Source organism: Argiope bruennichi, chromosome 5 (genome assembly GCF_947563725.1).
Source record: "Argiope bruennichi chromosome 5, qqArgBrue1.1, whole genome shotgun sequence".
NCBI lineage: Eukaryota > Metazoa > Arthropoda > Arachnida > Araneae > Araneidae > Argiope > Argiope bruennichi.
The window spans coordinates 61,936,989-61,964,982 of NC_079155.1; the positions used below are offsets into that span (position 1 = coordinate 61,936,989).

Sequence of the window (27,994 nt, forward strand, 5' to 3'; positions counted from 1 at the left end):
TTAACCAAGCTACAGTAGCATGCTTAATAATTCCTGTTTCAGTATACTGAGGGATTACAGTATCAGCACAATAACTAAGAAAAGTGATCGATTCATTATAAACCTGAAAAGCATTAAGAATCCAAAAGACGTGCAAAAAAATTGAAAAAGGTATATCAATATTTCTAACAATTCCAGTTTAAGAACGCTGAGGGACTACGGTATCAGCACTTTGACTAAGAATGGTGCATGATTCATCATTTAAAAAAAAAAAGTATTATGGATACAAAAGAGATGTGCAAAAAATTATGGATGGTACATCAATATTTTAAAAATTCTTGTTTCAGAACGCTGTGGGATTACAATTTCAGCATGATCACTCAGAATGGTGCATGATTAATCAGAAACAAGGAAAAAATTATAGTCCAAAAGAGATGTGGAAAAAAATTTACAAAAATTTATTTAAAATTTTATGTTTTAGAACGCAGTGGGATTACAATATCAGCAAAATAATTAAGAATGGTGCATAATTGATCATAAACAACAACAAAAAAAATCAATATGGATGCTAAAGAGGTGTGGAAAGAATTTATAAAGGGCATTCGATATTTCTAACAATTCCTGTTTCAGAACGATGTGGGATTACAGTATCAGCACTTTGACTAAGAATGGTGCATGATTCATCATAAACAAAGCATTATGAATTCAAAAAAGGTGTGTAAAGAATTACCGAAGGTATAGTGATATGTTTAATAATTCCTGTTTCAGAATGCTGTGGGATTACAGTATCAGCACTTTGACTCAGAATGGTGCATGATTCATCATAAACAAAAAATGCATTATGGATACAATAGAGATGCGCAAAAAATTATGGATGGTACATCAGTATTTTAAAAATTCTTGTTTCAGAACGCTGTGGGATTACAATATCAGCATGATCACTCAGAATGGTGCATGATTCATCAGAAACAAGGAAAAAATTATAGACCAAAAGAGATGTGGAAAAAAATTTACAAAAATTTATTTAAAATTTTCTGTTTTAGAACGCAGTGGGATTACAATATCAGCAAAATAATTAAGAATGGTGCATAATTGATCATAAACAACAAAAAAAAAAATTCAATATGGATGCTAAAGAGGTGTGGAAAGAATTTATAAAGGACATTCGATATTTCTAACAATTCCTTTTTCAGAACGCTGTGGGATTACAGTATCAGCACTTTGACTCAGAATGGTGCATGATTCATCATAAACAAAAAATGCATTATGGATACAATAGAGATGTGCAAAAAATTATGGATGGTACATCAGAATTTTAAAAATTCTTGTTTCAGAACGCTGTGGGATTACAATATCAGCATGATCACTCAGAATGGTGCATGATTCATCAGAAACAAGGAAAAAATTATAGACCAAAAGAGATGTGGAAAAAAATTTACAAAAATTTATTTAAAATTTTCTGTTTTAGAACGCAGTGGGATTACAATATCAGGAAAAGAATTAAGAATGGTGCATAATTGATCATAAACAACAAAAAAAAAATCAATATGGATGCTAAAGAGGTGTGGAAAGAATTTATAAAGAACATTCGATATTTCTAACAATTCCTGTTTCAGAACGCTGTGGGATTACAATATCAGCATGATCACTCAGAATGGTGCATGATTCATCAGAAACAAAGCATTATGAATTCAAAAAAGGTGTGTAAAGAATTACCCAAGGTATAGTGATATGTTTAATAATTCCTGTTTCAGAACGCTGTGGGATTACAGTATCAGCACTTTGACTCAGAATGGTGCATGATTCATCATAAACAAAAAATGCATTATGGATACAATAGAGATGCGCAAAAAATTATGGATGGTACATCAGTATTTTAAAAATTCTTGCTTCAGAACGCTGTGGGATTACAATATCAGCATGATCACTCAGAATGGTGCATGATTCATCAGAAACAAGGAAAAAATTATAGACCAAAAGAGATGTGGAAAAAAATTTACAAAAATTTATTTAAAATTTTCTGTTTTAGAACGCAGTGGGAGTACAATATCAGCAAAATAATTAAGAATGGTGCATAATTGATCATAAACAACAAAAAAAAATCAATATGGATGCTAAAGAGGTGTGGAAAGAATTTATAAAGAACATTCGATATTTCTAACAATTCCTGTTTCAGAACGCTGTGGGATTACAATATCAGCATGATCACTCAGAATGGTGCATGATTCATCAGAAACAAGGAAAGAATTAAAATGCAAGAGAATTTTGTGTAAAAAAATTCACATAGGTACATCAATATATTTAACAATTTCTATTTCAGAACGCTGTGGGATTACAGTATCAGCACTTTGACTAAGAATGGTGCATGATTCATCATAAACAAAACATTATGAATTCAAAAAAGGTGTGTAAAGAATTACCCAAGGTATAGTGATATGTTTAATAATTCCTGTTTCAGAACGATGTGGGATTACAGTATCAGCACTTTGACTCAGAATGGTGCATGATTCATCATAAACAAAAAATGCATTATGGATACAATAGAGATGTGCAAAAAATTATGGATGGTACATCAGTATTTTAAAAATTCTTGCTTCAGAACGCTGTGGGATTACAATATCAGCATGATCACTCAGAATGGTGCATGATTCATCAGAAACAAGGAAAAAATTATAGTCCAAAAGAGATGTGGAAAAAAATATACAAAAATTTATTTAAAATCTTCTGTTTTAGAACGCAGTGGGATTACAATATCAACAAAATAATTAAGAATGGTGCATAATTGATCATAAACAACAACAAAAAAAATCAATATGGATGCTAAAGAGGTGTGGAAAGAATTTATAAAGGGCATTCGATATTTCTAACAATTCCTGTTTCAGAACGATGTGGGATTACAGTATCAGCACTTTGACTAAGAATGGTGCATGATTCATCATAAACAAAGCATTATGAATTCCAAAAAGGTGTGTAAAGAATTACCGAAGGTATAGTGATATGTTTAATAATTCCTGTTTCAGAATGCTGTGGGATTACAGTATCAGCACTTTGACTCAGAATGGTGCATGATTCATCATAAACAAAAAATGCATTATGGATACAATAGAGATGCGCAAAAAATTATGGATGGTACATCAGTATTTTAAAAATTCTTGTTTCAGAACGCTGTGGGATTACAATATCAGCATGATCACTCAGAATGGTGCATGATTCATCAGAAACAAGAAAAAAATTATAGACCAAAAGAGATGTGGAAAAAAATTTACAAAAATTTATTTAAAATTTTCTGTTTTAGAACGCAGTGGGATTACAATATCAGGAAAATAATTAAGAATGGTGCATAATTGATCATAAACAACAAAAAAAATCAATATGGATGCTAAAGAGGTGTGGAAAGAATTTATAAAGAACATTCGATATTTCTAACAATTCCTGTTTCAGAACGCTGTGGGATTACAATATCAGCATGATCACTCAGAATGGTGCATGATTCATCAGAAACAAGGAAAGAATTAAAATGCTAGAGAAATGTGTAAAAAAATTCACATAAGTACATCAATATATTTAACAATTTCTATTTCAGAACGCTGTGGGATTACAGTATCAGCACTTTGACTAAGAATGGTGCATGATTCATCATAAACAAAACATTATGAATTCAAAAAAGGTGTGTAAAGAATTACCCAAGGTATAGTGATATGTTTAATAATTCCTGTTTCAGAACGCTGTGGGATTACAATTTCAGCATGATCACTCAGAATGGTGCATGATTCATCAGAAACAAGGAAAAAATTATAGTCCAAAAGAGATGTGGAAAAAAATATACAAAAATTTATTTAAAATCTTCTGTTTTAGAACGCAGTGGGATTACAATATCAACAAAATAATTAAGAATGGTGCATAATTGATCATAAACAACAACAAAAAAAATCAATATGGATGCTAAAGAGGTGTGGAAAGAATTTATAAAGGGCATTCGATATTTCTAACAATTCCTGTTTCAGAACGATGTGGGATTACAGTATCAGCACTTTGACTAAGAATGGTGCATGATTCATCATAAACAAAGCATTATGAATTCAAAAAAGGTGTGTAAAGAATTACCCAAGGTATAGTGATATGTTTAATAATTCCTGTTTCAGAACGCTGTGGGATTACAGTATCAGCACTTTGACTCAGAATGGTGCATGATTCATCAGAAACAAGGAAAGAATTATAGTCCAAAAGAGATGTGCAAAAAAATTTACAAAAATTTATTTAACAATGTCTGTTTTAGTACGCTGTGGGATTACAATATCAGCACAATAATTAAGAATGGTGAATAATTGATCATAAACGAAAAAAGAAAAAAAAATCAATATGGATGCTAAAGAGGTGTGGAAAGAATTTATAAAGGGCATTTGATATTTCTAACAGTTCCTGTTTCAGAACGCTGTGGGATTACAGTATCAGCATGATCACTCAGAATGGTGCATGTTTCATCAAAAACAAGGAAAGAATTATAATGCAAAAGAAATGTGTAAAAAAATTCACATAGGTACATCAATATATTTAACAATTTCTATTTCAGAACGATGTGGGATTACAGTATCAGCACTTTGACTAAGAATGGTGCATGATTCATCATAAACAAAACATTATGAATACAAAATGCGTGTCAAAAGAATTACCCAAGGTAAAGTGATATGTTTAATGATTCCTGTTTCAGAACGCTGTGAGATTAAGGCATCAGCACTTTGACTAAGAATGGTGCATGATTCATCATAAACAAAACATTATGAATACAAAATACCTGTCAAAAGAATTACCCAAGGTATAGTGATATGTTTAATAATTCCTGTTTAAGAACGCTGCGGGATTACAGTATCAGCACTTTGACTCAGAATGGTGCATGATTCATTATAAACAAAAAATGCATTATGGATACAATAGAGATGTGCAAAAAATTATGGATGGTACATCAGTATTTTAAAAATTCTTGTTTCAGAACGCTGTGGGATTACAATATCAGCATGATCACTCAGAATGGTGCATGACTCATAAGAAACAAGGAAAGAATTATAATGGAAAAGAAATGTTTAAAAAAATTTACAAAGGAACATCAATATATTTAACAATTTCTAATTAAGAATACTGTGGGATTACAGTATCAGCACAATAACTAAAAATGGTGCATGACTCGTCATAAACAAAAAAAGTAATATGGATATAAAAGACGTATGCAAAGAATTGCTCAAGGTAAAGTAGTATGTTTAATAATTCCTGTTTCAGAACGCTGTGGGATTAGAGTATCAGCACTTTTACTAAGAATGGTGCATGATTCATTATAAACAAACAAACAAACAAAAAAAGCATTATGGATACAAAAGAGATGTGCAAAAAAATTATGGATGGTACATCAGTATTTTAAAAATTCTAGTTTCAGAAGACTGTGGGATTACAGTATCAACTTGATCACTGACAATGGTGCATGATTCATCAAAAACAAGGAAAGAATTATAGTCCAAAAGAGATGTGCAAAAAAATTTCAAGAATTTATTTAACAATTTCTGTATTAGAATGCAGTGGGATTACAATATCAGCACAATAATTAAGAATGGTGCCTTATTCATCATAAACAAAAGAAAAATCAATATGGATACTAAAGAGGTGTGCAAAGAATTTACAAAGGACTTTCAATATTTCTAACAATTCCTGTTTCAGAACGCTGTGGGATTACAGTATCAGCATGATCACTCAGAATGATGCATGATTCATCAGAAACAAGGAAAGAATTATAATGCAAAAGATGTGCAAAAAAATTTACAATGGTACATAATATATTTAACAATTCCCGTTTCAGAATCGGCACAATAGCTAAGAATGTTGCATGATTCATCATCAACAAAAAAGGCATTATGGATAGAAAAGAGATGTGCAAAGAATTACAAACGGTACATCAAAAGGTTTAATAATCCATGTTTCAGAATGCTGTTGGATTACAGTATCAGCACAATAACTAAGAATGGTGCATGATTCATGATAAGCAAAAAAAAAAAAACGATAAAAACAAAAGAGGTTTGCAAAGAATTACCCAAGGTACAATGAGATGTTTTCCAATTCCTGTTTCAGTACGCTGTGGGATTACAATATCAGCACAATAACTGATTGATTCATCATAAACAAAAAAAAAAAGCAAAATGGATGCTAAAGAGGTGTGCAAAGAATTTACAAAGGACATTTGATATTTCTAACAATTTCTGTTTCAGAACACTGTGTTATTACAGTAACTAAGAATGGTGCATGATTTATAATAAACAAAAAAAGCACTATGGATGCAAAAGAGACATGCAAAAAAGTATGGATGGTACATCGGTATTTAAATAATTCTAATTTCAGAAAGCTGTGGGATTAGAGTATCATGACTATGACTAAGATATGATTCATCATAAACAAATATTATATATATATATATATATATATATATATATATATATATATATATATATATAATGCAAGAGAGATATGCAAATATATATGGATATTTTCAAGAAGTCCTGCTTGAGTATGCTTTGTAATTTCAGTTTTAGCAAAATCATTAGGGAATTGCAGGATTTCAACAGAATTTTTAAAAAATATTATTGACTTACAATATGAGCATGATCACTACGAATGGTGCATGACTCGTTATAAACAAGAAAGGAATTATAAGATAAGAAAGATTTAACATAAATTTAGATTTATATATGGATATTTTGAATAAATCAAGCACTGTAGGATTACAGTGTGGACACTGTAGGATTACAGTGAGGATTAGAAGAAATTACCTAGCCGTTAAGAATGCAGCAGCAGCAGCAATAAATTCAATTATTCAGCAATCAGGAAACAAACTTCTTTACAGTATTCCATTAGATGTAGTATCTGCTAAAATTGTATAACCATTTGTTGTTATCGAATCCCTGCAGAGTCAAAATCTAGACCTTACCATAATGCTATTCTGGTAAATCAAATCCAAGAAAAAGGATTTCAATGCTTGTAACTAACAATAAAAATCATTCAATTATGCATTAATTAGCATATTATGAGTTCTTAAATATATAGTTTTCTTTTTAAATATTTTTATTGTGGCAAGCATTCCTTTTAACATTTCTTTAAATGAAATGTGCAAATAGCACTCATGTGCTAGTTATAATGGAATATGGTTTAATGGATTGGAAAAAGAATGAGAAGAAGCAACAATTTAGCATTATTTGAAAAAATAGCATATTGAATGAGTCTTTATATTTAAATACAGAGGAAAAGAATTTATCTTGATTTATTATCTAATATTTAGCAAAACCAAATTTATATATTAAGGAGTGGATATATTACCTCCCATGCTCTTTAACTGTAAATCACACAAAATTAGGGACACAAATGAAACAAAACACGAAACTTTTTTGTTGATACAAATCATTTATTGTTTACTTAAAAAAACGTTATAAAGCAAGATTGCTTTTTTTTTTATTATTTATATTTGGCAATTTATTTATTTTGGCATCAATTTATGCAAATTTTTCCGCCATCAGTTTCGTTGAACTAATCAATGCAAATGAAGTACATTTTTCTATAGCCCAAGGAACATACATTTAGCTATTTCACTTTCAATGAACATATGTGAAAATATTTCCGATATAATTAAATGCATCTAATAATAAATGTGACGCAACAAGTTTTAATGCCCCCCCCCCCAAAAAAATCACCTTTAAAATAATTGTGTGTTAACTAAAAAGTTTGAAATTGGTTCATTTTCAGACAATAAATTTGATGTTTTCATATTTAACTGTCATCTTATCCGATATTCCACTTAACTCCTATTCCCAGGAGTTTCTTTGGATATGGTCGCAAAACCCGTATTAACCCATTTTAGACCCACTCTTGTCTATGGACATTGATCGCAGAGCTTCTTGCAAACTATCACAAAGAACCTCGAAAGACCACAAGTGAGAGGAAAGAAAGCAAAATGCACCAGACTCTAGGCAGGTACAGGCCATCAAAACGGGGCTTTGGATACCAAGTCCAACATCAATGATGACTCTTTTGAACTGGCACGCAGTCTTGTACGTTTTCCTATTTTAGCATGACTTGTAATTACATAATTTCCAATATTACTTAGATTTATTAACTTCTTACAAAGCAAGCAGAGCAAAATAAATGGATTTTTTGGAACTTCTCGGACCTATTCAGCAAAATCAGCATTGTTTTTTTTTTTTTATCCATCCAATTCATACTGAATACGGATTTTAAGCAGTTCATTGTTTTACAAAAAATAATCTATTTACATTAAATAAGCTCAGTTTCACAAATAATAAACCATTAAAAAAATACAAGGTTGGCAGACTCAACACTACCACACTGCTTCTGCAGACTTAAGTTCCTAATCCCACCAGAGAAATGTATGCTATTCTTTTATGCAGTTATAGAAGTCAAGCGCATGCTCTAGTTGCAATTTGGGAATCTTATAGAAAAGAACAACTTTACTGCAAATGAAAACTGGACTGATCTATAAAAAAATAATAAAGACAGAGAGAGAGAGAGTAGAAACATTGTGAGTTTCTGAATTATAGAAGTATGAATGATATTGATTGTTATGGAGATATATTTATGATCTTTTATTCTTGTAATCTTTAGAGATCAGGATTTTTTAGATTGGGGGGGGAGCCTAGAAATTTAAAATTCTCCTTATTTTCCCAGTTTTCATGAAAATTTTCAAATTTTATGCATTTCTCCTGTTTTTTTAAGACAATTTTTAAATTCCCTGTATTTTCTCAATTTTCTAGGTGACTTAGCAATCCTGTTAAACGTTACCAATTTTTGATTACCATTGTATCCATAAACTTAAAATTCTTTCTTTGAAATGGACAAGAAATTACATTGTTCGAAGACAGCCACAAGATATGCCACAAAGCACATTTTGTTTTAAAATTTTAAGGATTCACAATAACACCATGAGTTTAAAATGTTGAAAGATTAATCCTAAGCAAGGTTTAAATTATATATTTTTAACTTTGTAATAATGAGTTACAAATTTTAAAATCCACAGGGACATCTCAAACAAATCTTGTTTCAGAATCTTATGGGATTACATTATTATCAGAATGGTCATTAAGAATACTGCATAATTTAACACGAACAAAAAAAAAAAAGTGATTACTTTCAAGAGAAATAAGCCATAATTATTCAATTCTGAGCAAATATTTCAGAGTTAAAACATATATATGTCAAATTTTGAATTAAAATGCAATAAACTTACAATATAAATGAGTTTAAGAAGCAAAAGAATGAAAAGAAATTTTTTTTATTTTTCTATATTAGTGTCGAAATGTTTTCTTGAACTTTGATAAAATAACTTACCATTCTTTAAATATTTAAACATTACCTGATGACACCATTTATCTTAACTATCACAAATTAACTAATTATTTATTGAATGCTGTATGCTTGATAACCATCTGGGTATGTCCTTTTTAAAAAATGATATACATCTCTCTTGCAATAATGCACATACCAATCCATCTTTTTAAACCAAAGTTACACTATATCAATTTTAATTACATAGTTTTTGATGCAATTGTATCAACTTTAAAAATTATGTTTAAAAAGGCCATTGCATTAAAACTATAATGGGGGGAAGGGATCAGATTGGCATTAGAAACATTTACATTAGAAAGCATATGTTGTTATATTTTGTATGATTTATACTATTATTATTTTTTTTACTTGGTTTATTTTTACAGCAGAATTTATATGCAAAAAAAATCAATTTTTGATTGTTAATATTCTTTACTATGGAATGTATTTATTACTTACAGAAACTTTACTTTTTAAGCATTACAAGCTAGTTCAAGAAAATAGACATCTGTAATTTTGAAATAAACTATAAAACATTACAGCCATTTTTCAGAATCATTAAAATATTTTCACATTTAGATTTTTTGCTTAAGCAAATTTATGATGATAAATCTGTAACAAACTATAGCTAATGATAAAAACTTATTTTCAACCAGAAAAATATACTGTACTAGTTTTAGTTTAGATTAGTGTTTTTGGAAATATAAATTACAACAATTTAGAGCTACCTTCAATTGTACAATTCCACGATAAGTGGAAAATTAAGTTTTTAAAAATAAAACAATACAACTTTTAAAGAAAAGATTTTTACTCTAAATTGCTTTTTAAATCATTATATATAAAAAAAATATTCAAATACACTATAACAGTTCACAAGCTAACAAGAGGAGGTTACATGCTGAATAATTGAATTCAAGATGAGATTTAATATGATGGTAGCATACCATTAGGATATCCATTCATAAAAACATTGAAGTGAAATAGCCAACAAATTCTGAGGATTTTTTTTTTTTTTTGCATGTTTTATATAACGGTAAATTGTAGCCTTTGTTGAGCCAATCAGCGAAGTTGTCTAGATACTGGTTCATATCCACCAGGGTATTGTGTGTGTGGTTGGGCTTTAACTTTTCTTCCCAAAATTATGTAAATAAAACTGAAGATTATAATGAGTACATTAAAATAAAGGGCTTATAATCAGTATATAATTATTATATTCAATTTTTTATTCAAAAATATTTTACAAACACTTTAAATTATAAACAGAAAAAATAAATGTGGATGCCCTTTATTTTTCAAATAATTTTAAATAACAATTTTAAATCTGGACTTCAGAAATTTTTACTACCTGCATTATGTAAAATTAAATAAAGGATAATTTATTATAAAAGATCTTATCATGTAAAGGATAAAATCTGACATATTTGCTCATAATTTTTTTTAAATAAGAGCTGTAGGAAGGAAATATTTTCAAAATGTAGATGCAACCACATCCACCATTTTCTTTCCTTCAAGTTTTGGCTAGTGTGCTCAGATAACAGTTTATTGATTTGATTCTTATATTATATATATATATATATATATATATATATATATATATATATATATATATATATATATATGCTATCTAGACATTGAAATAAATGTGTTCATGAAAAAAAAGCTTTATTTCTCTAGCCTTTCATCAAATTTGATTATGGAAATTTGGGGACATCTGCCTGTTTATTCAATTGTTTAACATGTCTTCTATAAATCTTTTTGATTATTAATGTCAGTAAAAAGTTTGCTGAAGTATTTAATAAATTAGTAACTGTTCTTTTTAATTTCCTGAGACAAACAATGTCATAGATTAGAACAAATAATTTTGTTATTATTAAAATTCAAAAATTAAAACCCTTTAATGACTTTAAGATGTAATTAATATACTTAAAATTACTTTACCATTTAAAGACAATAAAACTAAATTCCCATTATAATTCAGGCATTAGGTGAATGCATATTTATTTTTGCATTAAAAATGAGGAACATAGAACTATTTGTAAATTGTTAAGTTGAATAATTTCAGCAAGATTTAAAAAAAAAAAAAATTTTAATGCACCAAGAACCAAATCTTGACCTCACAAACTCAGCAACTTGATAGCAACACTGATCAGCTGCTTAATGATGGAAACAACTTATTAATATATAAGCTATGCCAAAAGCTTCAAATGCTGTGTGTATGTGTGAATATATATATATATATATACTGGAATACTACCATTATATTAAATATCAACCCAAAGTCAATTTTCTATCCTGTAGCCTGCTCTTTAAATGAGCGAAATAATAATAATAAAAAAAAAATTTAATTATGTTTATGTAACGAAAGCATAAAATAACTACTTTTAACAAAATCAATACTTTTATTAAAAAAAATTGTTCGTATTTCAAATACTTTTAATAAAAAAATTTCTGTAATAAAAAAAGGAAATCTTCCAATTTTCAGAATTTTAACATACTTGAGGATTCATAACAGTCCCAGCCATCTGTGTTCTAGCTTGGTTTTCAATTAATTCAGCTTCTCTGAACATGCCTAAAGACCTATAGTATTCTGCCCAAGCAGCACTGTAATCTGGTTGCTGAGTAACAGCTGCACCAACTGGAGCTGCTGCAGCAGGAACAGCAGCTGCAGGAGTAGCTGTGATGAAAAACAAAAGAAGACAACATTGTTAAATTATTTATAAAAAGTATCTTTCAAAATTAATGAGATAAGACAAACCGTAATTAACTTTTCAATTTCTCAAAATGAAATACTTTCAGGATACCCATTAAATACTATAAAAAAGCTATTAAATAAGAACATAATCATAACTCCCTTTCAAGTATGAAATAAAATAATTTTTAAATGGAAATGATAACAATAAAGAACTATTTTTTCAGAAAATAAGACAAAGATACTGCATAATAATTATTGCAGAAACCATTTTAAGAATTCATCAACTCTCTACAATCAGAAATGAATGGATGGATGATTACATAAAACTTATTGTCTTTGATCTCCTTTTACTTTGTCTCTCCACCAGGATTTAATATAAACAAATACAAAATATCTTAAATTGAAATTTACACAAATATAATTCAAACAAACAATCTTACCTGCTGGTGGTTGCTGGGGATTGGTTTGGCTTTGGTCAGGCTGGGTTGGCATGCCAGGAGTCGGAGCAACACCTGGTTGTAAAGTTTGCTGGGCAGCTGGTTGTTGCATCTGATGAGCCTGCTGACCATAATATTGATAGTAAGCAGCCCAAGCAGCAGCATCTGATGGGAGTATAAGTTATTAGTTATATATAAACAGAAAATAAAACTGGAATACTACCAAGAGGTAACATTAAATAACTCACTAGGATCAGTTGTAGGAGCACTTTGACCTTGCCATGGTTGATAAGCATTTGCCCATCCTTGAGGAGCATAAGGTTGAGATTGAGTAGGTGGCTGCTGACTATAATAAAAATATTATTATTGATTACAAAAATGATTTAATGATATTGTATAAATATGTTTAAAGCTTAAATATAAACTAGTTTACTCATTTCATTAAAATAAAATAATAAAAAATGTTGAAAGGATATTGCATTGTACAAATTCTGTTGCTGATTTTTAGATCATAAAATATTCCTTATAAAACATATCATGGAAAAAAAATTTAGTACTTACAATTGTTGTTGCTGTTGAAATTGTGGATTAAAATTCTGTTGATTTTGAGGATTTTGTGACTGAATCTGAAAACGAGTAAAATTATAACATTTTCAAGTTAACAGTTAAAATATATAATCATTTAGACAGTAATTATTTTTAAAAAAATCAGTAAATATTAACTCTTTCTTATCATCAAAATATCCCATAAGCCAACTCTGAATTCAAAACATTTCGTTTAAAGGCATTAATATGCTGATTATGATTTGGCAAAATTTCTGATAACCAAATTTTTGTTTGGGAAATGCAACATTTAGTCTTAACAAAGTTTGGTCACAAGATATTGAAAAAAAGTTCTAGAAACATCAAAAACTCATTTTTTAAAAAAATTTTAATGTAGGCAACTACTTAGTTTATTTTCAGATTTGGTTAAGATATATAACATGGCCATGTCAAGTGAACTCTGATGTATGCTGTTATAAAATTTATGCTAAACTGCACTTTTAATTTTTGGTTACATATTTTCACTTAATTTGAATTTTGATTTTAGTTGGATTAACAAATTTTTAACTCGCATCATCATTTATTCCTCCTTCTACAAGTGAAAAATAACACAACATAATACTATATTCTTCCTTCAGTTCCAAAAATCTTATCTATTCTAGCAAACAGATTTCATAAATTATATTCTTTTGGTTAAATGATATATTTATATTTTGAGAACTTATATTAGTATCCTCGTAAGTTATCTCTCTTTATTCCTAACATACTAGATTAAATTAGTTACAAGCAGAACTTTCTGCAAATAAATCTACAGTCAGATTATTGCTATCAGCAATCACATTTTACTAAACAAACCAAGCAGATACTTACAACTGTACCAACACCACCAATCCGTTCATTAATAAGCTCTTTCGCATGATCTATCTGATGAGGTTGACCACGAATGACAAAAACCTTTTCTTGGGAATTAGGTGGAGGTAAGGCAGATAGTGCCACATAAGCCCCAGAAACTTGATTTATGTTTTTGACTGTTTCACCGCCTGAATATAAATAAAGAACATTTAAAATTATTCAATTAGCTATAATAAAACTAATGTAAATGAAAAATTTTTTAAAATATAAAATTCTTCTTAATGTACCTTTTCCAATGACTAGACCGCACTTATTTGCAGGAACAGCATAGTGAATTTCTGGAAGATCTGGTCTATTTCTAGGATTATTTCCAAAATTTGGACCACTACCATCAGGACGCCCTCTACCACGTCCTCGTCCCACATTCTGTTGATCTCTGACCTGAAGAAGAAAAAGACTTTGATATATATTTCCAGCCAAATTTTATGTTACGACATATAACAAAATTTAAGTATGAAGCACAAATAATTCAAGATTCTCTTTTCAAAAAGCAAGAAAAATACAAAAAAGTGAAACACAAAGAATACAAAAGTGAAACACAAAGAAATGTGAAAAAAATATTCATTATATCAAATATAGCAACAGGATTGCCACTCAAATCTGGAAAAACAAATTTCCTGTGTTTTCCCTGTACATATATTCAAGATAAAAGGAATTGTGCAAATTGCACTCATGTACCAGTTATAATGGGATATGATTTTAAGGAGCGGAAAAAGCAAGGAAAGGAAGCAACATTTAACATTATTCGAAATAACCTATTATAAAAAGGTTTATATTTACATACAGAAAAAAAAAACAATTTAACTTTATTTATTATCTAGAATTTAGCAAAAAGTTTATAAATAAATGAGGAGGTACATTACCTCTCATGTTCTTTAATTCTAAGTCACAAAATTAAGGATTTGGTGAAATAAAATACACAAATTAATGATTAAGCTTATTACAAAGCCAGATTTTTTTTTTTTAAATATTTATTCATTTTTGTCAGTTTATATATTTAGGTATAAATTTCTGCAGATTTTTAGCTATCTGTTTCATAGGGCTAATCTTTATCAAATAAGATACGACATTTTTGTATTGTCTATTTTTAGCTATTTCACTTTCAATAGACATATATGAAAATATTTCCGATGTATCATTGAATACATTAATGGACGAATGTGAGGCAATAAGTTTTAATGGCCATAAAAATTCAGCTGTAAATGATAAATTTTTGAATTAAAAAAAAATTCAAAATCAGTTTATTTTCAGACAAATTGGAGGTTTTTAGACTTGATATATCACCTTCTCCTTCATTCCTTTAGATACAAATATTAATTATGATTTTTTTTTTTTTGAACTGGCACAGAATTTTTCGCCCTTTTTTTTTGGAAGGACTAATAAGGCCCCTGTTTTCCCATATTACTTAAGCTTATTACTTTCTTACAAAGTCAGTAGTATTCAACAAATGGATTTTGTGGGACTTCTTGAAAACTTTCAGCAAAATCAGGATTGAATATACTTATCTGTCCAATTCATATTAAATACGGATTTTGAGTAGTTCATTGTTTAAAAAAAATTCTCCTATCTGTTCTGAATAAATTCAAAATTTCTCAAATAATAAACAAACCATTCAATAAACTCAAGTGTGAGTGATTAAATACCACCGCAATGCGGCCACAGATTGAATGCTACTATTCTCATCATAGAAATTCTAATCCTATTCTAATCTTTCACACAATTACAGAAGTCTCATGCATGCTCATTAGCTGCAGTTCAGGAATTTTATGGGAAAACAACAATTAGCTCATTAAATCCAAACTGGACTGATTTATACAAAAAAAGGGGGGGGGGGCACAGAAGGTGCAAGACAATCATGAACAGTATTGTTTCACTTTTTGAAACGATGACTAGAGATAGGCATTTTTAAGGTGGGAAAACAATAACTAACAAACAAAATTCCCTATATCTTCCCAGTTTTAAATTCCCTGTTTTCCAGGTTCTCTAGGTGGCATGACAACCCTGAACAGCTTAGCTACATTTTAATATAAACATCCCAGGTATTGAAAAATCTGTAATATTGTCGCACCAACTTCATATCCCTACATCACAGAAGTGTCTCCAATGTAAATCAGGATCTCCTCTTTTACGGCAGCCACATCTGGCACATAATAATAGGAACAGCTGATTCTGGATAATTTCTAAGGAGAACAAGTGAATTATTTGGAGGAAATAGCTGTAATATTTTGTAAACATCAAATAACATTTCTCCAGTGTAGCAACAGTGTATCAAAAATATGGGATAACCATTTAGTAATCTCGATGCACACATTGCCGTTTTCAGATAATTATTGGTATCAAATGTATGCTAAAATATTTGGCAATGAATTCTGATTAACATAATTTTATAAATATTGTAAATAATAATTTTAATAAATACAATGCTGTGATGAAAAAATGCTTATAATGAATTAAAAAGACTCTGTCACATAGCTGGCAGAAAAATAAGAGAATTTTAAAAAATGGACGTACTTAATATAAAATATAGTGAAGAGCCAAATCAAATACCTATGCTAAATTCCTTAGGCATATAAAATAATCTTCTAGAATAAATGGTATTTGTTCATGGCACGAGAATTACTTTCTTGATGATTCTCACGCCTCTTACATTAAATCTATACTTCTAGTTATCATTGACTATTTTAACCAGTGAGTCAGTTACAAGTGAAACTGACAATATGAAAAAAAAAACAGTCAAATTTCAAATGAGTGATGTAATCGATGTTTCCAAGCATCTTAAAGCCACAGAAAGATTTTATAACTTATTACAATTTTAATTTTAAATAGTTTTATCAAGTAGAAATTTGATAATCAATATTTTAAATTTTTATATAAACTCTGAATTACAATTGGATCTTCTTTAAACCCTGTTTGATTTGGAATAATAATATTGCCTATAGTTCTGTCAACTACTCACTGATTCAAAAGTAAATTTTCAAAATGATAGATACAACAGCAAACAATAATTTGTAAAAAAATGATTACAGAAAAATTCATCAATGCATGAACATTCCATATATAAAAATGTCCAATTTGTAAATTTTAGCTCCAATCACAACTTGATGGTAACAGACTAAAAAATAAAGTTTTGATAAAGCATTCTTGATATCATGCTTAAAGTTAAATCTAATATATATATATCAATATTAAATGGATAAATCAACATGATGTACATGAAGAAGGATATGAACACCACAAGTGGATTATAAAACATTTCCTAAATAATATAAATGCTACTATAAAAATTATAATGAATTCATCTATTTTGATGCACAATGGGTATAAGATATGTATCAACAATGAACTATTAATTATGCATTTTTAAAAGTAAACAAAAAAAAAGACTTAAAACTGCCCTATCACTTAGAAAATTAAAATACTAAAAATAAATAATAAATAAAAGCCTGCCAGATTAATAAATTAAATAATAACAGTTTGGAAAATTATCCAATTAAAAAATTCCAAGCATTTGATAAATTTTTACAGATCAACAGGAATTATATGATTTGAAATTTTAAAATATTAATTTATAATCAAATTTATTCAAAATGCTTTAGATCTCAGAGACAAAGTTAGAATGATACTAACAAAATTAGAAAATGAATAACATTTAATATCATAGCAATAAATATCACAATTACAGTAAAACATTTTTGTAACCTCAATTGACAGCATTCTTAAAATAGTATGATGCTTTAAATTTATAAAAGCAAGCAAGCGAAAACCTTTATCAAAATTAATATATTTTAGCAAAAAAATAAATGTTAATTTGCAGCAACAATTATAAAAATAATAAACCATCTATTCAATTTATATTTTAAGCTAATAACAAGAATTATATTAACACCTTTTAAGAAACACTGCCATTTTGAGGAGCAAAAAGGTTTACATGCATGGATGGAAAAGGGGAGGAAGGGGAAAAAACATCTAGAGAGGAATGAGAGAGGGAACAAAAGCCAAAACATATATCATGCTTATACACATGTGCAAGTTTTTGCAGTTGGCAAGACCCAAAAATTCATTTTTAGTTGTTGACATCTAAACGGAATGAATAATTTGATTAATAAATAAAAATGTATTTCCCAATTCAGAATTTTTTGTTGTTGTTAAAGAGAAATTTGATATATTGATTTGTTTTGTTACCAATGGCCCATCACCCTTTTCTGTTTATATAGCAGATTCTAAGTAAGCATTGCATTATTATGCTTATTATACTCTGGGGTTTTCAGAAGAGCAAATGGAAAGCAATACTTGGAAACCAAGTCATTACATTCAAACTTCCATTGGCACAATGCAAACAAAAGAATTTTAAATTAAATCTTATAATAGAGTATAGTATTATCTACACAAACTATTGCTTTAATTTCATGCCAATGATGAATTCTAGGCTCAACAGCATGTCAATAACAAAAACAGGCAATGCACTAACATAACATTTTTGGTAATTTTTTTTTACCATTTATTGATGGTTACAATGAATATGGCAACTTTGGCTTTTTTAGTCATTAATCACATTATATTAGCCATTATATTTATCATATATAGCCTAATTTCACGTATTTTATGCCATGAACATAAATTTTGCTGTTAAAATGCATTTTAGTGCATTAAATTGTTTTCTAGGCTGATATATACCGAATTACAGAGAGGTTACCATAGGTAAGAACACAATTCATGATGCATAAGCATGATCTATGATATGCAGGAAAGGGCACACAAAGATCTGACACAGAGAAGTTTCCATGCATGTATACTGTAAGAAAAAGTAAATATTCACCAGTACACTTTGGATGAGGTCGTTGATGAAAGTGCTGGCAGCTTGAATTTGCTCTGGAGATCCAGTAACAACACAGACTTTATCTTCAGGGCCTTCATCTTTTACGTTTAAAAACTGTACACGAGCACCAGAATCTTGTTGAATTTTTTTAATCATATCACCTCCTTTTCCAATAACTACACCTACTGCTTGTTTTGGAACCATTATCTATAACAAATAAAAATAAAACATTCAGACGATTCAGTCAAATGAAGTACAATGTACCTTATTATCATGTTATTTTTGAAACTCAGCACATTTATATTTACAATAATTTTATTTTATTAACATTATTATTATTAATTTTATTTTATTAAACATTTATATTTACATAAAATAATTTACACATTTAAAAGCTAGTTTTATAAGCAATATTTCAGGAAACATTACCTGATCACGCTTATCTCAATATTAAATGAAAAAAATCTATGGCTAAGCTAAAGGACATTTTTAAAAAAAGCTGATCAATGCTTTAATTGGTCAACACAAGAATTGAAAAATATAAATAAAATATAAAAATTATAAATAAAGAGAAGTAAACCAATAGCCAGAAATGTCATAGAATGATTTTGCTTTCATTCATTAATTTTTATCTTATTTCTAAAATTTATTGTTAATTACATAGCAGCGATAATGTACAAATAAAAAAATACATTTAATATTAAAGTAATGCATGCAACCATAATTACAATAATTAAAACAATGTAAGATATTCCAATATAAACATATTTTAAATTATATTTAAATAATTCTTAAAGTTAAAAAAAGTTAATATGCAAATACAGCTAGCATCATTGAAAAGCTTTTAAAATATGTTATATAAAAATGGGTTTTGTGCAGCAACTGGCTAGAAAGTCACCTAGTTAAAATCATAAAACTAATGAATTTTTAAATAAAATTAACTATTTTAAATTTAACATTTAATAAACAAATTTTTAATTTAGTGCATCCACTATCCCAGAAGTAACTACATTTCAAATTAAGTAATTCAAGGTCTAATGATTGGCACTGTAAAGCATTTTAACTAATTTCTTTAGCATGCATGCCATTTTATAAACTTTATGCTAAATTCCAATTTAAATTTAATTATAAATCAATTTAAATTTCATTACATGTAAAACAAAGACAAAAATTTAACATCCACAACATTATGAATATGTTACACTTATGGTGACTTGCAAAGTTAGTGCTTTATTAACATGGTAGAATTCATACTGTGCTATCATACACATCATAAATAAATGATAAAATTATATCTTAATACTGATATGGGCAATTATTAAGATCCGACAATATTCAAGCTTAAAAAATTTACACATAAGGTGGATTAACTATTCTTTTGAAATGTAACAGAACCATTTTTGTACATCAGATCTCTAATTATCCTTATAAATATAGAGTTGATTAACTTAGAATAAAATGATGTACATATGGTTCAGTATTAATAAAACATATGAAGTCCATATAAAATGGTCAAAATAAAATGATGCTTGAAGTATTTCCATTGCTAATTTTCTACAACTCAATAAAACAAAGAATATTAAACAGCAGCAAAAAAATAAAATAAATAAATAAAAAATAAAAAAAGCCAACTTACTTCATGTGTATTGCCAGATCTTGGGCCACCACCAGCAGAACTTCCATATTCATTAGTCCCATCAAAGCCTCCTCTTTGAAGACTCTAACACAAGAAACCAAATAATTTTAAAAAACAAGAATATGCTTATAATTTTCTCAAGACTGATCAGGATTTGAATAAAATGTTTCTCATATGTAAAAAATATATAAAAAATTTGTACATTTTCCCATTTTTGTAATTTTTTTTAAATTTAAAAAATAATTAAGTACAAAAAAACATATATAACTTAGTTTTTATTCTATGTTTGAGAAAAATGTGAATAACAATTGTAATTAAATTAATTTCTGGGTGATTTTGATGAAAAATTATGAAAATTGAATAACAAATCTTGAGGGGCCATGTGCTTTTAATAAAATGAATTTAACACTTTCCATACAAATTTTGTTAAATTTATACATTTAAAATAGTACTCTAATATTATCAGATTTAATTTAAAATAATCCCTTGAGGGACAATCGAAAGCAGAATAGAATAGATATATTTCAGCCTTAGACGATTAAGATATGCTACATCTAATAATCGCAATAGCACAGAATTTGTCAAATTGCAGTGATTGATAATTTAAAAAATTAAATATCAATACTCACTTCCAGTTCTTTTTCTGTGATCAGATCCATGACTAATTGCTTAGCATACTGAGGGAAAGAAAAAAAATTATCAGTGTGAAAGTTATACATAAATACTTTAGATTAATAAGAAGCTAATATTTCATTTTTTAAAATTGAAGGGACTATATTTTAAAATAAAACAACACTCAGGCACAAAACTATAGAATATTAATTTCAAGAATTTTCTCATAATTCAGTTTACAAACTTGATTATTACTCAAATTATTAATTTAGTCAAGCATCATTACAAAATGGAAATAAAAATTATGTATTAAAAAAATCTCATATATACTTTAATTTGACAAATTATAATACATATTTACACAATTTCTTTAAGAAATCTTACTTCACATTTGTCAGGTTCACCAGTTATTCTTAAAGGTTTTTCCTGTGATGTCTGTTGTGGTCCATCTTGAATTAAAACCATTTTGACAGCAGCTCTTTCCTAAAATTTTCAATAATAATATTTTTTTTTAACCTGTCCAATCAAAATCATATACTTATGTCTGCAGTTTGTGTCAAATATTAAAAGAAGCATTCTTCATTAAAAAGTCAACAGCTAGTGTATCATTAAAAATTAAATAAAAAGTTTTCCCCATTATTACCCATTTAAAAAGAATACATTATTGCAGTAAAATTTTACCTTAGTTTATATAAAAAGCTGTTATTCATTTCAATATATAATGGAATCTTGCGACATGAGCATAATTTGTTCCCATATCTTACATAAAATTTAAAATGCTTGTTAAGCGAAATAATTTTTTTCCCATAGAAAATCATGTAAAATAGAACAATGCATTCCATTTTGAAAAAAATATTTCAACAAATTTATAATAATGTAATTTTCTACTTATAAAGCATGCTAATAAACATATTTGTCTTCAAAATTTAAGGGGGGGGTGAGATTCAGCATTATTATTAAATGCATTTTTACAATTCATTGCTACTGCCTCATCAGGATGTTTCTCAGCATACAACTCAATAATTTTCCATGCTTTCAGTATCTGTCTTTCATTTGAAGGTTATTATAACTCTTTCTTTCTTGACCAAAAGCTTTTTGATACAACATGCAACAAAGCTCCATAAGTTTTTGGGAAGTTCTGACTACATACTTCCACCAACTAATCGATGTTGTACTCCGCCTCTAGCCCTAACCTTGGCTACAAATAAAATCTCATCTATTAATTCTTTTGCTCAAACTTCTCGGAGTTGCATTTTGCAACACTATCCGGCCTAAACTTCTTCCATGTAGATATAAAAGTTCTTTCCAAAAAAAAAAAAAAAATCTTAATATGTATTAATGCAGACTAATCCAGCATGTGACATCACAGTATCACCTCATCACTAGAACATCGCTCAATAAATAAATTTTTTTCCCATTTTATTTTCCTTGTTATGCAAATCACTCATTGGGGGGGAGGGGTGTTTGTCAAGCAAGGTTTGACCATAATTTTTTCCCCTATTTTATTTTGCTTGTTATGCAAATTACTCATTAGGTGGGGTGTTTATCAAGCAAGGTTTGACCATAAAGGTCAAAAGGTGTCAAAGTGGTGGGGAAAAACATGTTAGAATATTTAGTTACATTTTAGCTATGGAATATAGTTTTCACTTCAGTAGTAAACAGGAGAAGTTCTGAAAACTGCTCAACATTTAATTACAAGATTTTACAACTCAAAGGCCTATGATTTTTCTAGTAGTTAAGATTATTGATTTGAGGGAAAATTAAGAGCATGCTTAGAAATTAATAATAAGATTCATAATTTTTCATGAATCTACAGAACAGCGCGAGGAGCAGGCAGAATATGACTTTGTCTTTCATATTTAAAAAAAAAAAAAAAATGACAGTTTCAACCATTTTCAAAATTTTGAATTTGTTATTCAAAATGTCTGAATAAAATTTTATTTACAGCAAAAATATAAATTTTAAAATAACAAAATTACAATACTTAGACTGAGAATACTCTACACTCCATAAAACAAACTTGTAAACAAGAATACCAATATAACATTAAATTTTTAGAAAAATTACCTGCAAATTCCTAATAGTCTCTCCTCCTTTTCCTATGACTAGTCCCACTTTTGGTCCAGGTATCATCATTTCAACAATAGTGTGACCATCAGGAACATGATTTGTATCTAAGACTGGTAAAGGAGGCCCTCCTCGATTTATTATAGCAGTTATTAATTCTTTAGCCTTTCTAAACCAAGAACAAAAAAAAAAAGAATCTTAATATTCATTTCTAATAAATAAATATTCTCTTGTAAATATATGAAAATCATTGACTAAAAAATATCTTACTCTATTGATTGTCTTGATCCTGTTAAAGTACAAATTCTCTCAGGTAAACCACCACTATCAGCTGCCATTTGTACTTTACATCCCGATTCTGCTTGTAACCTGGTTATCTGCTCCCCACCGCGACCAATAACTAAAGAAAAATTTTATTTCAGTATATACAGAATTATTTTAAACAAAAATTGAACATTTTTATCAAGCTGTTTACCTTAATAATATCTCATCAACAATTAAATACATGGCAAATTATTTTTAAATTAAATACAATAGCTGAATTCTTATTCCTGATCAATTCAAAAATTCATTGTTTTGACTGTGTCCAAGTTAACTATCTAACATTCTGTTTTCAAATTGTAAATCAATGAAGTTTTTGGTTATATTTAGCTACTGCACTATTAAATAAATATTATATTAATTTTGTTTGTTTCTGCAGCTTTTGGTCTAAGGAGAAAGATATGCTGCATTCGTACCTACCCTTTAGGAATTCCAGTATAACATTAGTCTTTTTGAAGAAATAAAAAAGATGCTAGACTTCTTCAAGTTATATAAGCACTTTACAAAAGTGTTTTTATCTAAGTGCACACAAATTGTAATCAATATATAAAGTATATAATAAAATTATGGTTAAAAGAATTACTCACTTAGGCCCACCATTTTATCTGGAACCTTCCATTCTTCTACAGTAATAGCATTTGCAATAGCACCGATAGACCTATAAGAATTTTCATTTTTAAGATAAGAATGCAGAAAATTTTTCAGCAATTATTGAAATACTAAAACTTATTTAAACAAACAAAAGAAAATTTTAAATACCTCTGTGCTTGAATAGAAGATAACTGTTGAGCAATACCTAAATAAAAATATAAATTTTAATATCAGCATCTACAGTGACTTTTTTTTTTTAAACATTGTTTTAACAAATCTACTACCAATTATAAATTCATAAGAACTTGGTTTCGGTCTAAATAAGTTTCATTACTCTTTGTACATCAAATCATTATGTTATAGATTATACAAAATAGAAGCGAAACTTTATGACATTTAAAATATCTAGCTGAGTTTTAAGACAATTCCCATAAAAGAAATTCCTAAATAATAATTACCTTTATTATCATCTGATACGGCTAATTTCTTGGCTTCTGGTAGACCAACTGAAATAAATAAAATTGTTGCGATTTTAAAGCATTCTTTCGGAAAATACAGAAAAAATAACAATAAATTAGGAAATACATTACTTTAACAGGTTTTTACCTAAAATTTCACTATTGATCCATAATTAGGTACTACTTCACTTCAGCTTATACATGTGTAAATTTAAATTAAGCAGTGATAATTAATTACAACATATTAAGAAATAAAATCCAATGATATTGTTTATATTGCATTAATTACTTATATAATTAATAAGAATTTGAAAATTTAAGTAATTCTGCACCAAAATTATAGCCAAATCACATTATGAGTTGAATTCCTTCTAAAAGGAAAGAAATAACAGGCAATAAGTTATTAATTGAAATTTGTATAAACAGTTAAAAGTTCAATGAATAGAAATCATTGCAATAAAAAGTAAAATTGATTAAGTTCCAATTATTAATTTTTAAATTAAAACTTTAAATCAGTAATAATTGAACAAAAATTACTGGCTTCTTCTTATCATTCAATGATTAAGAGGGAAATATTAGGTTTGGTGTAATTTTTAAAGCAATTAAATTTAAGAAATGAATAAACTGAATAACACAGCATTTTAAAAACTAGATTTGATAAATGATTAACATTCTCATAACAAGATTCATACAAGAAATACGCAATTAAATTTACTTTAATTTCAATATACATGGTAAAAAAGAGCAATTTACAAGCAAAGAGCAAGAAATTGAAGAATTTGACACAAATACCAAATTTTGAAGGCAATAGCTGCCCAAAAAATGGTAACTGTATTCTTCAGTTGATAATCTAAATGTTTCCTAATGTTTGGTCAATGCTGGTGAAAAATCTGTATTACATTCTTTAGGTTTGCTTTTATTATTATTTTACTTTTTCGTTTATGTATCTATAGTCCCTTTTTAAATACTTAGTATTTTAACAGTATGATTAATAGTATTGTAAGAGCAGTAAAAAAAAGTTAAAAGAGTAATGTAATTCTAAAAAATTATATATTAAAATTGAATTTTGAATTCCATAAAGAATATAGTGAGCATAATCAAAATTATAATGTATATACATTTTTAAAAATTGAACAAAACCTAAAAAAAATTATTAAAAACTGAGCAATGATTCTTTTAATAAAAAAAGATAACTTATTTGAATTAATTTTTCTGAAGTTCTCAATGCAATGGGGAATTATGTGAAGCTTTTAAACAGTAAATTATATAAGCAAAAAAAAACTTATTTAAATAAATGTAGTGCTTCATTATACAGGATATTCAAGTTAAATATAAAAGTAATCTATATAAATAATTCTTCTAACACAGTTCCTAAAAAATGTATTATTTAGCAAAAGAATTTGGATAGTTTACAGCATTTGTTTGAATATATTGCACTAGGCACCATTACAAAGGGGGGGGGGGATTAAAGTTCTTAAAGCTCTTCAAACATTGTATTTAACTTTTAACTAATATTTTCCCATTTTAATACTTTTTTTCGCTGAGCAGCGAATATTGCTCGATTGGTAGACATATATTATATCATATGTAAAATTGTCCTTATCTGGTAATTCTTCAGAACTTTTTTTTTTTTTCAATTCTTCAACTGCACTTTATACCGTTTCTTATTTTTAGTTTATTAAAATCATCAAAAGATCATTTCACATTTTGTGTTGAATTTCTTTTTCTTTTGATATTGTTCAGATCTTTTAGATAAGCCAAATATTTTTGTCTTGGACCTGTTTACAGCCAATCTTAGTTCCTTCATGATTTCAAGGTAATTGAATTTTCAGAATAATCCAGATAGCCAATTAAATTTCATTAAGTAAGCTATAAAAGATTAACCTTTCAATTTCAATTCAGTTATTACAAGAAAAACCCTTTTCTTTATCAGCTTGTCCTTAAGAAAATATAAAAAATGTCTACTATGCCCCACACCATGTTTTCTAAAGTTTTATGTTTTCCAAATAACCATATAAAAAAATGTCAATATTAACTGTTTCTGATGGATCATATCTGAAAATTTTAAAGAATTTGATATTACTACTTTACTTAAAAAGAATTAAATTCCATATATAATTGCATTCTTTTCATTTATAAGTTACATTTTCAGTAAATGAAAATACATTTTTCAATTTGCCATAATTTGAAACTAATTTTGATTGGACAAAATAAGCACCTAGCTATTTTGGAATTATGGGAGATTTTTCTAAAATATTTTTATGATTTACAATGAAATGCAAAAAAAAAAAAAAAAAAATTTAAGTGTTTTAAAATTTTGTCTCCATTGAATACAAGGTTAATCTTAAAGAAGTTGGCAAGGGTTTATCTTCAAAATGACATTTTGATAATTTAAAAACACTAATCATGATTTCCAAATACTTTTTTCACAACATTAAATGTAACAGTTACCAATAGAACCAGATTTTTTTATATATATCTTTATCAAAAATTAATTTAACAGGTTAACTAGACTGATAAAAAGCTAAAAATGGTATTATCATTTGAGACAAAAAAAAAATTATTTTAGCACATATCAAATTATCTTTAATAGTTTACATTTGCTTTACAACCAAGTTTTGGAAACTTTCCTCTTTCACTATTCTTTACAATTTTTTTATATCATCCCAAATGTCTAACATTTTAATTAGTATATTTTCTAGCCATCTATAGGAATAAAATTTACATGACTTTTTTTTTTGTGTGTGTGTGTAGGAATTTTTAATATAGTCTTTTTTATGAACTGGAGAATCTTTAAATAACCAATAAAGACTTAAATACAGCCCAAATTCTTCTCAGTTGCTCTCTTTCTACTTCAAACACAGTATTATAGTGTTTGTAAATCACAGCTGCTTATTTAAAGCAACTCATTTCTGATTTGCTCCTGAATTATGCAGAATTTCCTGTTAACCGCTTGTCTGCCCACTGAAATTTGTAACACATTCCTCAAATCCAACTCAATAGTGCTATCGTTAAATGCTTTTTATGTCTCTTCTACTGTAGAATGACCTTTAAGAATTGAGCTTAAATTAGGGTTGCCACACCACCAGAACAGGGAAAATCATAAAAACACAGGGAATTGAAAAATCATCTAAAAAAATGGGGAAAATGCAGGCTAATGTGAAAATTTTCATAGAAATAGAGAAAATCCATAAGATTTTATGTTTCTTGGTTAATTTTTTTTTCCTCATTAAAAAAAATGCCAAGTTTGCAAGATTGTAGCCATAACTTCTAAAAATGAAATATCATATGATTGTGTAATAAAACTCAACCCTTTTTGTCCATATAGATTATTCCAGTTTTGATTTGTGAGGATGTTGTTCTTTTCCCCCAAGAGATTCCCAACTTGCAGTTAATGAACATGCATGAGACTTTTGTAACTGTGTGAAAGAATAGAATGCATTTCTCTGGGGGCATGAGCAATATTCAATCGGCATAAGCAGTGCTGTGGTGTTTAGTCAAATATTCTTGAGTTTATTATTTGAGAAATTGTAAGCATATTCAAAGCAGATTAGAGAATTT

At 28.0% G+C, this 27,994-nt stretch overlaps 1 protein-coding gene across 4 annotated transcripts in view; it reads right to left on the reverse strand.

Moving 5' to 3' along the window:
* Positions 1 to 27,994, reverse strand: part of LOC129968650 (far upstream element-binding protein 1-like) — a 35,971-nt gene that overhangs the window by 6,546 nt on the left and 1,431 nt on the right. For 3 of the 4 annotated variants that reach the window (XR_008784437.1, XM_056082755.1, XM_056082756.1), the window contains exons 3-17: positions 24,434 to 24,481; positions 24,144 to 24,180; positions 23,972 to 24,042; positions 23,334 to 23,463; positions 23,064 to 23,232; positions 21,381 to 21,479; positions 21,014 to 21,061; positions 20,385 to 20,468; positions 18,749 to 18,955; positions 14,160 to 14,313; positions 13,891 to 14,060; positions 13,039 to 13,103; positions 12,726 to 12,823; positions 12,481 to 12,642; positions 11,844 to 12,022 (exon numbers count right to left, since the gene is read on the reverse strand). Coding sequence is in view for 3 of the 4 variants with exons in the window: in XM_056082755.1 (XP_055938730.1) it covers positions 11,844 to 12,022; positions 12,481 to 12,642; positions 12,726 to 12,823; positions 13,039 to 13,103; positions 13,891 to 14,060; positions 14,160 to 14,313; positions 18,749 to 18,955; positions 20,385 to 20,468; positions 21,014 to 21,061; positions 21,381 to 21,479; positions 23,064 to 23,232; positions 23,334 to 23,463; positions 23,972 to 24,042; positions 24,144 to 24,180; positions 24,434 to 24,481 (1,721 nt within the window). In the remaining variant the exon portion in view is untranslated. The remainder of the gene's footprint in view (positions 1 to 11,843; positions 12,023 to 12,480; positions 12,643 to 12,725; positions 12,824 to 13,038; positions 13,104 to 13,890; positions 14,061 to 14,159; positions 14,314 to 18,748; positions 18,956 to 20,384; positions 20,469 to 21,013; positions 21,062 to 21,380; positions 21,480 to 23,063; positions 23,233 to 23,333; positions 23,464 to 23,971; positions 24,043 to 24,143; positions 24,181 to 24,433; positions 24,482 to 27,994) is intronic. The other variant, XM_056082757.1, reaches the window with a different exon arrangement.